A 13338-nucleotide genomic window follows, 5' to 3' on the forward strand; every position below is an offset into this window, starting at 1 on the left:
AGCTAACCAGAGCCAGCAATCCCAGGAGCACGAGGGCAGACCCGGCCTGGCATTGCAGGAAGCAACAAGCGTCGTGGGTGATCAAGAAGCTTCTGTGCAGCTGCAGCCCTGAACGCTGAAAGGTGTGGAGCACTCAGCTGCCTACAACCAGGAATCAGGAGAGGAGACTGAGTGTGGGGGGGATTGAGGAGGGGTTTGTAGGGACTGGGGAGGGGGAAATGAGTGTTTAGGGGCCAGAGATGGGCTCTGAGGGGGGAATCGGGGTGTGGGGTGGGGGCCCGGCATGTGCTCGGAGGGGGTTATCAGTGTATGGGGCTGGTGGTTTTTTTTTTTAATTTGTCCTACACCACTTTAAATTTCATTTTTTTTCTCATTTCTTCTCCCTGCAGCAGATCACCTCTGTAAGAAAGCCTGTCCATACCTACTGTTTCTGTCATTGGCTGCTGCGCTACTAAATGGATTTGATTTACTATAGATAAAGTAAGGACCTAAAAGATCCTGCTAAGCGTAGGAAGAGGAATGTGAACTAAAAGCATGGATTCAGTCTGTTGTCAGCAATGAGAGTAAGGCTATGTGCAAATTTTGTAAGTGTGACATTTGTGCACATCATCAGACCTTTTGCAACATGCAAACAGTTAAGCTTCCTTTGTGATCTATTCGACTCACAAACATTGGTGTTTCAATTTCATGTGTTTTGAGCTTTTTTTGGGCTTGTTTTTTGGAAAAAAGTGCTTGTTTCATGAAAACCTGGCAACCCTAAGCGGTGTCTTTCCCACCCGTTCTTTTCTGCTGTCCCTGTGACATTTTCTAGCAAGCAGCGGGACTGAGTGTAAAGGGCTCCAGGCGGGGGCTCTGCACTGGGAGCGTGGAAAGGAAATCAAGGTGGCGATCAGGTCTTTAAGCCGCAATCTATGGGGTCCATGCAATACAGTGAGCTCAGCCGAGTGCATTGTTTAACCTGCTGTGGGGGATTAGTGCCTATTTAACGCGCGTCGGACGCGGAGTGAATGAGTTGGCGCTTATCACATGCAAATGCACTCATTCACTCCAAATGCAAAAAGTAAATAAAATAACTCAGCAGACAGGTGAGTTATGAAGATGGGCACCGTCAGCTTTTATATCCAGCCGTCTGCCAGTAAACAGTCTGTGGCCGTTTTCATTTCTGGCAGACAGGGCAGCGCAGTGGGTCGCGTTAGGAAGGAGGTGCTAAGGTCGTGCAAGAGACTTCTCAAAGCTCACGACTTTACTTGCACACAGAAACCTGAGATTTATCTTTTGTGCTCTCTGTAACCTGTAATTTTACTTTACTATTGTTTTATAATTTGCGTGACTCCCCCCTAATTTAAATATTGCATGGCGCCCCCCCTTGCGGTGCTGAAAAGTCAGCTCCTCCTTTCCGGGAAGATTTTTGCATCGGCCGCTATGTTTGCAGCCATTCTTATGAGCTGCTCTGATTGCTGCCCATAGGATTCACAATAATTTGACTAAGAAACTTGAGCATTAAAATGTTAGGATTTAGGGGTCAAAGCTTGAATGGGGGAGCGCTAAGCACCGCCCCGTAAAGAGAGTAGAGGGGAGTTAGCCTGCAAGAGACTCCTCTCAAAGCTCACAATTTTACTTGCACACAGAAACCTGAGATTTACCTTTTGTGCTCTCCAAATGCAAAAAGATAAATTGAAAAGAAGGACAGAAAAATAGACAAAATTGTACTTCTTTTGTAAAGTATATAAAATAACATCTCTAATTCACATATTACAAAAAGTTCATTATTTAGTTGCTTTAGGGCAAGTTACCTCATTTCCAGTTTTGTTGTTTCATAGATAGGATGTTGCTGTGTGAGGTTTGGGAGTTGGTGCTGTTAAATGTGATGGGTTTGATGCAAAGGTGCTGAGTGTTTTCTGTTACTTCCCAGAGTGCCCAGTAAAAAAAAATCTCACTTTCTCTTGTCCTCAGCCCCCGGGATCAGAGGAGGGGGCAGGGCTGGCTCGGGATCCCCTGCAGCCCAGGACTTCGGGCTTTCTGTGGATGGTTGTGGAGCGGCCGGAAGCAACAATGAGCAGCAAGTTGGAAAGGATTGAAGAGGAAATCTCCTCAGTGACCCAGAAGAAGAAAATCTCTGCTCACGCTAAGCGGCTGCAGGCACTGGAGAGCAAGGTAGGAAATTTACTCATTAATTCTCCTGTGTCCATTCAGGATAAAGTTTGTTAGAAGAAAAAGTAAGAATTTGGAAAATGTTGCCAAAAGAGAAATATTTTAGAATTATCAACTTTCCCAAGAGAGAATATTTCACCAGGGGAGATGATTAATAATTATTTAGGGAGGCTTTGCTAATATCTAGGGAATCTCTTCTTCTAATTAACCCCATTTCTTTTCTAGTGAAAATTAAATGTGTAAAGATCTTTGTCTCTTGTTGCTGATCCACAAATTTCAAGGAAGAAGAAGTTGAACCCCAAAAGAAATTTTCTATATCTTGGTCATTTCTAGTCTTCAATTCTCAGCCAGGTCACGTCTACACCTCTCCCTCCCCCGCTTTATTTATTTATTTGGTTTATTTTATCTTATGATTGTTATTAGAATAATGGAATATAACAGTTCACAGTATAAATATAAATAAAATCAGTGACCTCAGCCATCCAGTATCTCTCTGTCTCCTAGCAGATGTGGAGGTGCTATCCCCATACCAATTGAAGAAAGATCGAGCCCCGCTCTCCTGCGGTGATACCTAAAGGTCCCTCCCCAGGTGAGAATTCCTGAGGTGATTTCCGAGATCCCTCAGATGTGCCTTGGTCCGGTAGTGGTTCCCAGGGTGGACTTTGTTCTAAAGCAGTGGGTGCAGGAAGCCGAGCGTGGCGGTGAACGCCTAAGCCCTCTCACCCCTCAGCCGGAGACCATCTCTGTACTCAGCCAGTAAGCGCTGAGCCCGGGTAAGTAGAGAAGATCTCCTCTGATTCAGAGACGTGGAAAGGCTTTGGTAAATCTTTCCTCCGTTCTCCGTGCTCGTTGCGCCGTACCGACGACGTTCCCAATCCTGTTGGGCAAGGGAAGGAGGTGTCCGAGCGTGTTTAGTGGCCTCCTGATGGCCCAGGCCCCACTTCAGGCTCGGTGCGGTGCCATTTCCCCTCCTTGACTGTTAGTACGTGCGGTGCGGGCCGGCCCTGCTGTGCGCCTGACCCCACCCCTTAATGAGCGCGCATCTCTGCACATAACCGCGCACATAAGCACAGTCGTACATTCGTGCACAACTGGATGCTTATACCACGCTCGTCAGGGTGGATTTGTGCACACTCGAGTCCGTGCTGGCTGACTGAACACACAAGGTACAGTGAACTACGGCTCCGGCAGCAAAGAAGCCCGAGCGCCCCTCTCTGCCGCCTGCCATATTAGGGCTGCGCAGCCTGACCTGGATCCTTCCTGGGTCAGGGAGGGCCGGACTCTCAGAACTTCTCCCAGTCGCAGGATGGGTCAGCCAGGACCTTATCTGTTAGCGCCCGGATCTGAGCAGTCCCGGGGCTGCGTCCTCCTTGGGAGAGGGCAGTTCAGGGGGGCTTACCCCAGTTCCTCCTGGGCTAGGCATGGACCCAGCAACCTTTTCCGGGATGGAATTCTTTCAGGGCCTTCAAAGCCTTTGTTCAGGCGCAGTCGGCTGCTGCCCCAGCTGGGAAGGCCTCGTCCTCCCAGCCCTATCCGCAGGCTTACCAAGGGTATGGAGGCTTTCTTTATGAAATGACATCGTTGCAGATAAGGGTAAACGTTAGGAGATTGTAACTGAAATAGTTCCCGAAGTTGAGCAAAGGTCCTTACTCCCTCTCGGCCCCACAGCTGTCCCAAGTCGTACTCCCCTTAATCTTCCATTCTTGGGAAAGGGAAGTTTCCCAGCCCGGGGACGAGTTCCTATTATGAAATAGGGAGGTATTAGGAAAGGTTTGCAAGGATCCAGGCAGGACGCCCTGCACCCTCCACGTATTACGTGGTTGCCATAGAAGTGCTCTAATCGGCAGCCTCCCAACGCCACTTGTTCCATATTAACCCAACTGGGGAGTTCTCCTTCTTTATTCCCCGCTAGAACAGCACTGAGCTGAGCCGCTGCATAACCCCCTGTAGTCGAGTTCCCCCCCCTTACCTCCTCTTAGTTTATGTCTGAAGAGCACATTTTGAGCCACCCTAGGGGGTCTCCGTTTCCAGATGAATGAAAATGAGCGTTTCTGCCATAGTTTCAGCGTTGCCGTTGGGATCGATATTGGTAGTGACTGAAACAGATAATTAAATTTAGGTAGAATGGTCATTTTTATCGTTGCTATTCTCCCTGTCCAAGCGATTGAATACTTTTCCCAATTGTCCAGATCATGGAAAAGCTTGGATATCATCAAGGGTGTATAATTCAGCTTGAATGCTTCTTCTAAGTTATTACTAAGCAAGATGCCAGATTCTTGATGTTTCCTGGCCCCTTAAAAGGGAATTGTGCTCTGAAGGGGGTGATCTGATGGTTAGACAGGGATAGATTGAGTCCTTCAGATTTGCCACGATTGAGTCTGAATCCTGACACCGAGCTGAAGGCTCACTGAGCTACTACTCCAGCTAAAGATTTGTGAGGCTCTGATAGGGTGAATAGCAGGTCCTTTGCAAACAGCGACATTTCATAATCTGTGCCCCCCGCCCGTATCCCGGAGATGGAGGCTTCCCCTCTAACTCTAGAAGTGAACGGCTCTAGAAACAGTGCGAACAACAACGGAGATAACGGGCATCCCTGCCTCGTCCCTCTGTTTATAGGGAAAGGTTCTGAAGAAATGCCGTTCACTTTAACCCGGGCTTGTGGGGTCCCGTGTAATTTAAGTAGCCAATTGCAAAATTTCAGGCCAAAATTAATTGCCTCAAGTTTTTTTAAACAGGAATGGCCAATGGACCATGTTGAAGTCCCTTTCTGTGTCAATGGCAAGCAATACTGCCGGAGTATTATGCTGTTTCAGCCACCATAAAAGATCTATAATTTTCCGGACATTGTCTGCAGCTTTCCTCCCTGGGATAAATCCCGCCTGGTCTGGGTCTGTCCATTTTGCCATTACCTTAGTGAGGCGATTGGCCAAAATGTTTGCCAAGAGTTTTAGGTTGCAAAGTGCTGAGAATGCATGGAAGTGGTGTCTCTAGACAGAAGGACCTTCTAAGTAACAAAGAAATCCCTGACCTGTTTCAAACATCCTGGTAAAACTACCACTAAAATCATTTGAAAGCATCAAGCAGTAAAAATTCTTCCATAGGAGTGAAGTGTGGGGTCTCTACAGGATAGGACAGAATCCAAATACAAACCCTGTACCTCAAGTTCTACAGAAACATCCCCCAAAAAACGTGCAGAGCAGAACAAGGGTATTTCCCCTTATTACTCAGCATACAGAATACTATTTAAATTCTGGTATAATTTCCATAACAGCAACCAAACTCCTCCCACTACCATCAGCCCTGTGTAATAATTGAAAAGCCTGCAAAAAATGTACTTGGATCCCATAGCAAACCTGCCATACCAGGACAGTAACTGCCAGACTCTCTACCTGTGAACTGCAAATATTACCCCAGGTCCTAAAACACCAGTAAGCCTCCTATTGGGAAAGCTGAACAAATCAGGCTGTTATAGATCCCTGCAGAGAAACTACACACTAGCTCACCAAATACAGAATAAAGATACTGGTAAGTAGAAATAGAAATGTGCAGATAAAAACTGAACTGGAACCAGCAACAAGCCAGACTCTGCATGCAGTGCAACAATGCAAAAAACAGAAACATTATTCTTCCTCATAAAAGGTCAATCAGTAAAATTAAGAAATCCATAATAGGAAAACCATGCTAACAAAAAGAATACATATTTCAAAACAAGTACAGAACACAATAATATAAAATGTTGTAGAATGTGCCACTCCTCAATAAAATATTTAAAAACAGCTGACACACCAAATAAGAGCCAATAACTAAAACAGATCCCTAACTCTCCAAAGCTGGGAACTATTTATTTCTAGTCACCGTGAGGTTGTGGATGAGTGGGGGCTACATAAACTTTATCCTTTTTCTGTCATGTACAAACACTCCTTATTTTTCTCACACACACTTCCGCTCTCTCTCTTACACACACACACTTGCTCACTATTGCATCCGTCTGTCGCAGGCGTCTGCCTCACCTCTCTTCTACCCTTTTCCTCCTCCCTTGAAAGGATGGCTGCCTCCGCTGCTGGTTCCCGAAACCCTGGGCGTCCCCATCCGCCATGCTTCTTCCTGAGGCCTCCTAGGGCGCGCACACGCTGCCTACGCTTTTGAATACGTCAGGGCTGGAACCTCGGGGGCGTCCCCACCGCACGACATCAGTACTTCTGGGTATTTAAACCTCCACTCCAGTACAACGAGTTAGCAAGGACTTCGGTTTTGCTACTCTGACCGCTTCTAAGCTGCTCACTTGGATTCCTCACTACCCTCCGGGGTATCTCTCTCCTACGGAAGCTCTGAGTACCCGCTCCTCAGGGGCCTCTTGCTTCAACTTACCCTTCGGGGTTCAACTGCCTAATCTTAAAGACACCCGCTCCTCGGGGGTCCGGTCTACTTTCTTTCAGGAGCCCTCTGCGCTCCTAGGTACTCACTCCTCGAGGGCCAATTCTGCTCAGGGTATCCTGCACCTCTGACCACGGGTCCTTCTCGTCATTCAACTACCGAAGGAAGTTATCAGCACTGCCACTCTGTGAGTATCGCTACGCTCCAGCTCTTCTTATTCCACCCTTCAGGTTCACGGCCTATCCCGCGCTGCGGGACACTACCGGACCTTTCTACATCTGGTTGAAACCATCTACAGCAGAGACTGTCTGAGCTTACTGAGATATCACTGGACTACAGTACTGTCCGTTCCTTTGGCAAGATTCAACAGCAGTATAATAGTCTTCTTTCCTCAGTGTCTGCTTACTAGAGTCTCGCCTATTGTTGTGGTTCCCCTCAGGGCTTCTCCCAGTGGGAGGACTCATTGCCACTTCGACCAAGAGTTCACAAATATGCCACAAACACAGCACTTGCTTCTCTGTCACCTGCACGCACTCCTGCTCTCGCACGCGCTCCTTCTCTCTCTCTCACGTGCACGTGCACCAGCTCTCGCACGCGCTCCTTTCTCACTTGCACGCGCTCCTGCTCTCGCACCTTCTCTCTGTCATGTGCACGCGCTCCTGCTCTCGCACCTTCTCTCTCATGTGCACGCGCTCCTGCTCTCATACTTGCTCTCGTTCCTTCTCTCTCAATTGCACTCGCTCCTGCACTCGCTCCTTCTCTCTCAATTGCACGCGCTCCTGCTCTCGCACTCGCTCCTTCTCTCCCCCATGCACACGCACCTGCTTTCGCCCTCGCACCTGCTCCCCCTCAGTCTCTCGCTCCCCCTCAGTCTCTTGCTCCAGGTCTTCTCCTCTCTTATGGGTTTTTTCTTCAGCCCCGCTGAACCTCTTTTCTGTGGCAGCACCACTGGGCCTCTTCTTTCCTGGGCCGCTGTGGGATGGGGTCCATGATGGCTCTGCTGGACCTCTTCTTTCCTAGGCCACTGCAAGATGGGGTCTGCAGTGGACCTGCTGGGCAATTACCTGGCAATTACCCAAAGACTAAGAAGAACCCATGCTACTGATGCAATTAATAGCAGTGGCTATTCCCTAAGTATAATTGATTAATAGCCATTAATGGACTTCTCCAAGAAATTATCCAAACCTTTTTTGAACCCAGCTACACTAACTGCACTAACCACATCCTCTGGCAACAAATTCCAGAGTTTAATTGTGCGTTGAGTGAAAGAATTTTCTCTGATTAGTCTTAAATGTGTTACTTGCTAACTTCATGGAATGCCCCCTAGTCCTTCTATTATTCAAAAGTGTAAATAACCGAGTCACATCTATTCATTAAAGACCTCTATCATATGCCCCCCTCAGCCGTCTCTTCTCCAAGCTGAACAGCCCTAACCTCTTCAGTCTTTCCTCATAGGGGAGCTGTTCCATCCCCTTTATCATTTTGGTTGCCCTTCTCTGTACCTTCTCCATCGCAACTATATCTTTTTTGAGATGTGGCGACCAGAATTGTACACAGTATTCAAGGTGTGGTCTCACCATGGAGCGATATAGAGGCATTATGACATTTTCCGTTCTATTAACCATTCCCTTCCTAATAATTCCTAACATTCTATTTGCTTTTTTGACTGCTGCAGCACACTGAGCTGACGATTTTAAAGTATTATCCACTATGATGCCTAAATCCTTTTCCTGGGTGGTAGCTCCTAATATGGAACCTAACATCATGTAACTACAGCAAGGGTTATTTTTCCCTATATGCAAAACCTTGCACTTGTCCACATTAAATTTCATCTGCCATTTGGATGCCCAATCTTCCAGTCTTGCAAGGTCTTCCTGTAATGTATCACAGTCTGCCTGTGATTTAACTACTCTGAATAATTTTGTATCATCTGCAAATTTGATAACCTCACTCATCGTATTCCTTTCCAGATCATATATATATATATATGAAAAGCACCGGTCCAAGTACAGATCCCTGAGGCACTCCACTGTTTACCCTTTTCCACTGAGAAAATTGACCATTTAATCCTACTCTCTGTTTCCTGTCTTTTAACCAGTTTGTAATCCACGAAAGGACATCGCCTCCTATCCCATGACTTTTTAGTTTTCGTAGAAGCCTTTCATTGACCGGTGAGGTAGGCATGAGAATGCCCGGGAGTGGGGTGGGAGGAATAGAAGTGTTGAATTCTGACGAAGCAAGGCCGCCATGGGAGCCCATTCCTGAGGGTGCCAGGGCGAGAGCTTGTGTGAATGGGTGCTTGGGTGAGAGCTTGTGGGTGTGAATGGAAGCCTGGGTGAGAGCTGGTGTGAATGGGTGCTTGGGTGAGAGCTTGTGGGTGTGAATGGAAGCCTGGGTAAGAGCTGGTGTGAATGGGTGCGAGAGCATTCATGTGTGATTGAGAGCTTGTATATAAGAGACCACGAGTGTGTGAGAGAGAGAGACTGGTCAGGAATATGACTGGTGTGAGAGAGACCGAGACTGGTCGTGGGGTCTAATTGGGAGTGTGTGGGCATGTGTGTGTGTGTGACTGGTTGTGGGCGCTAAGGAAGAGGACTGTGAGGACAGAGCTTCAGCAGCCCTTGCTGCTTCTGGTGAGTGCAATTGGCCTGGAAGGGAAAGGAGTAGGAGAGTTGCTGGAGAGGATAAGTAAAGGTGGCTTTTTAAATTTATTTTTCTTGATTGACTGCCATTTTAATTATTGGGTATTATGCGATGTCTTCTGTTTTGAAATATTTTATTGATATTTGGACATGTGTTAATAATTTTATGAGTTTTTAATTCTTGGTTCCCTGTACGTACCAGGATCAGTCCAGACTGCTGGGTTAAGCCTCCCCTCCAGCAGATGGAGTCAGAGAGAAAACTGAAAGCACCCCCTAGATATACTGGTGTGCCACCTGCCATCCTTCAGTATATTCTCTGACTCCAGCAGATTGAGAGGCATAACCTGCGGTCCTGTCTATCCTGACACACAATCTTTTTTCAGGTGTCATTTATTAATTTCTTGACTTGTACTGTCTAGATCGATTAGTTATTTCTCTGTTTAGTTTAAAAAAAAAACAAAACAGTGGGACTGTTTTAGTTTCTTGTTTCCCTGTTTTCAGCGCAGCGTGCTATTCTTATACAGGCAGGTTGAGAGAGCTTTGCTCTTCTTTATTTTCCCGGTTGGTGTCCCTTTGGTCGGGGGGAAAGTCTACCGGTGGTCCGGTCACCCTCCCCCGTCTGTTCCTGCTTTATTCCAGGGGTTTTTTCCTCCTGAAGAGGGCTTCTGTTTAAAAAAATAAAATAAACTAAAGGCTATTTTAAATTTAGCGTGAGGACCCATAAGTCCTGTTGGTGACAGGCTGCGGTCCCTTGTAGCCCTAGCCTGCCGCGCGGACCAGGGACTCTGGAGGGGGTGAGGTCTCTTCACCCGGCGATTTTTTCCCCTTGCTGTTTTTTGGCGCGAATCCCTGCTCCCAACCAGATACTCACGGTTCTGCCGTAGGATGCCCCGAGCTTCGGCCTGCACGGCCTGTGGCAAGGCGGGGGCGCGACTCTCCAGGGAGGGTCTCTGCTCCCATTGCATTCCCGGGGGCGAGGGACCCTCCCGGGGGCCGAGCGCTGCCCGCAGCGCAGCTTTTCATCCCTCTTCAGTGCGATCAGGGAGCCTGGCAGCCGCGCGGTCATCAGCCCCACCCCCCACTGTTAGGGAGCCGGCGGCCATTTTGACCACGCGGCAGCCTGCTGATTTGGCATCGGAGGAGGAGGATTTTGCTCATATCTCTCCTCCTGCCTTGAGCCCGTGCAGTGGATCCGAATTGGACGCTCCTCGAGCCCCTCCCCCCCGGGACCAGCCCGTGGGGGGCTCCAAAAGGAAAGTGCCCTTTTCTTCAAAATTTGTCCTATTGATGCACCAGGCATTTTTAGATGCGGAGGCAGGTTGGGAGCCGGATGAACCCCCCTCCCCCTAAGGTTCCCAGAGTCTCTCCTGAGCGGGGCAGGTCTGGGCCTAGGGACAACGCGGGGGGTTCAGATCCCACCAGACTTTATTCATTAGGCGGCAAGGGGGGTCCGGTAGCTCCGGATCTCACTCAGGGGTCTCCGGATGGCACAGGATCGCCGGATGGTACGGGGACAGAGGTCTCTGACGTTCCGAGGGCGCTCGAGGGCGATGACCCCCAGATCCTACGCCTGTTTAGCAAGGATGAGCTTAACTTTTTAATCCTTCATGTTTTGAAGGAATTAGAGATCCCAGCGCCACAGCAGGACACTGACACTTCCACGGGGGACATAGCTATGGCAGGTTTAAGGGCCCCCCCACAGTCTTTTCCCTTACATGCCAAGGTTTTACAGCTGGTTTCCAAAGAATGGGAGGTGTCGGAGGCATCACTGAGAGTCAGCAGGGCCATGAATAAATTATATCCCCTGCCTGCAGATTCTTTGGATATTTTTAAGGTCCCTGCCGTGGATTCTGCAGTGACGGCTGTAGTTAAGCACACTACCATACCTGTCACAGGAGGGGTAGCTTTGAAAGATCTCCAAGACAGAAAGTTAGAAGTGCTGTTAAAGCGCATCTTTGAGAGAGCGGCATTGGGGGTCCGAGCAGCGGCATGTAGCAGTATGGTTCAGCGCGCTACTCTCCGCTGGGTCCAACAGTTGCTTACCACACAGGAGCTACCACCAGCCGAGGCTGAGCAGGCTAACTGCGTGGAGGCAGCGGTTGCTTACACGGCGGATGCCTTGTATGATTTGTTGAGAACCTCGGCCCGCACTATGTCATCGGCGGTCGCTGCTCGGCGTTTACTCTGGCTTAGGCGTTGGTCGGCTGATGCCTCGTCAAAATCGCGCCTCGCATCTTTTCCCTTCAAGGGGAAGTTGCTGTTTGGGGAGGAGCTAGATCAGCTTATCAAAGACTTGGGGGAGAACAAAGTGTATAAGTTACCGGAGGACAAGCCCCGTTCGTTTCGCTCTTTTGGGAATGTACGATCCCGCTTTCGGGGACAACGCTGGTTCCGTATGGGAAGGGGGACTCCTTTCCCACAGAAACAGCAGGTTCCCAGGTCTCAGCCATGGTCTCAGCCATGGTCTCCTTCCTTTCGAGGCAGGCGGCCACAGCGTCTGGGATCCTCGCAGAACCTGTCCACTGGCAAGCCTTCGCAATGAAGGCGCGCAGGCCCATTCCTCCCTCCCCTGCATCGGAGGTCGCTTGTCCCTGTTTTGGGAGAAATGGGTCAAGGTCACGTCGGATCAGTGGGTTCTCGACTTAGGTCGTTACGGCTACGCGTTGGACTTTGCTCGGCCCCTCCGGGATCTTTTTATGGTCTCTCCCTGCGGTCCTCAGGAGAAGCGGCAGGTTATCGCCCACGCTGTGCACAGGTTGCGATCGCTGGGGGCGATATTGCCGGTTCCTCCGGAGGAGACCAGAACAGGCAGGTATTACATTTACTTTCTGGTCCCAAAGAAGGAAGGTACGTTTCGCCCAATTTTGGATTTAAAAAAAGTGAACAAGGCATTGCGGGTTCCCCGGTTTCGGATGGAAACGCTAAGGTCTGTTATTGCGGCCGTCCACAAGGGAGAATTTTTGGCTTCTTTGGATCTGGCCGAGGCGTACCTTCATATCGGGATCAGGGAACGTCACCAGAGGTATCTCCGGTTCACAGTTCTGGGGGAGCACTTCCAGTTTTGCGCCCTTCCGTTCGGGCTAGCCACGGCCCCGAGAGTGTTCACCAAGGTTCTCGTCGTAGTTGCAGCTTATCTGCGACGTCAAGGAATTCTGGTGCATCCCTATTTGGACGATTGGCTCATCCGGGCAAAGTCGGAAGAGGCGTGCCGACGAGCAGTCCAGTCGGTCGTGCAGCAACTTCAATCGCTAGGTTGGGTCATCAACTTTGCGAAGAGCCAGTTGGTCCCGAGTCAACAGTTGGAATTTTTGGGGGCGCACTTCGATACCTTAGAGCAGAGCTTTCCAAAGTGTGTGTCGGGACACATTAGTGTGTCGCCCGGTCCACAGGGCCGGCGGAAGCAGGGAACTATAGCAGGAAGATCGGCGGGCAGCGGTGGAGCTTACATCACCACGGCCCGAAGAAAAGGGTCACGTTTACTCCTCCTCCTTCCTGCCTGTGCAGCCCTGGAAGAAAAACGTTGCCGGAGCCACGTGGGCAGGAAGGAGGAGGAGCATCTGCTGCGTACAGAAGAAGAGCAGCATTAATGGGCCGTTGCGGATCCCACGTCGCGACGGCCCAAGAAGAGGAGGAAACCCGATAGCAGGGCCGCTGCGGATCCCATGTCACGGCCAGGGAAGATCAGGGCCTCTGAAGAGCCCATCCTTCGGCAACCCGTGCAGAGGTACAGCATGTGCCAGTGAGAGCCTGTGCTTGAGCAAGAGAGCATGTAGGAGTGAGAGAGCCTGTGTGTGTGAGAGTAAGGCAGCATGTGCACGAGAGAGACAGTATGTATGTATGAGAGAGAGGCATGTGAGAGTGAGAGCTGTGGATGTGTGAGATTGCTTGTGAGTGAGAGCCTGTATGTGTGAGATAGCGTGTGAGAATGAGAACCTGATTGTGTGTTTGAGGGAAGACAGATGGAGAGAAAAGAAATAGAAAAAAAGACCCTGTAAAAGGAATTGGCAAAAAAATAAGAAAGGAAAGGTGGAAAAAAAAAGCCTGTGACTAACCGATTAGAAAACTAAGATCAGACAGCAAAGGTAAAAAAAATTACTTTTCAGTGATTGGCACATGTAATCTTTGGGAATGTGCAAGAGTAGCACTTTCTCTATGCCGATCTCACAATGTA

General features: G+C 49.2%; 1 protein-coding gene across 5 annotated transcripts in view; it reads left to right on the forward strand.

Moving 5' to 3' along the window:
* LOC115083644 (zinc finger protein 208-like) overlaps nucleotides 1-13338 on the forward strand; it is a 309671-nt gene that overhangs the window by 173860 nt on the left and 122473 nt on the right. The window contains exons 1-3 of one of the 5 annotated variants that reach the window (XM_029587583.1): nucleotides 2-122; nucleotides 393-563; nucleotides 1954-2154. The exons of 2 other annotated variants lie outside the window; for them this stretch is intronic. In XM_029587583.1, the coding sequence (XP_029443443.1) occupies nucleotides 558-563; nucleotides 1954-2154 (207 nt within the window). In that variant the 5' untranslated portion in view covers nucleotides 2-122; nucleotides 393-557. Of the gene's footprint in view, nucleotide 1; nucleotides 123-389; nucleotides 564-1953; nucleotides 2155-13338 lie in introns of those variants that run through there. 2 more of the 5 variants (XM_029587587.1, XM_029587586.1) reach the window with 2 other exon arrangements.

The sequence above is a fragment of the Rhinatrema bivittatum genome, chromosome 2, assembly GCF_901001135.1.
Source record: "Rhinatrema bivittatum chromosome 2, aRhiBiv1.1, whole genome shotgun sequence".
NCBI lineage: Eukaryota > Metazoa > Chordata > Amphibia > Gymnophiona > Rhinatrematidae > Rhinatrema > Rhinatrema bivittatum.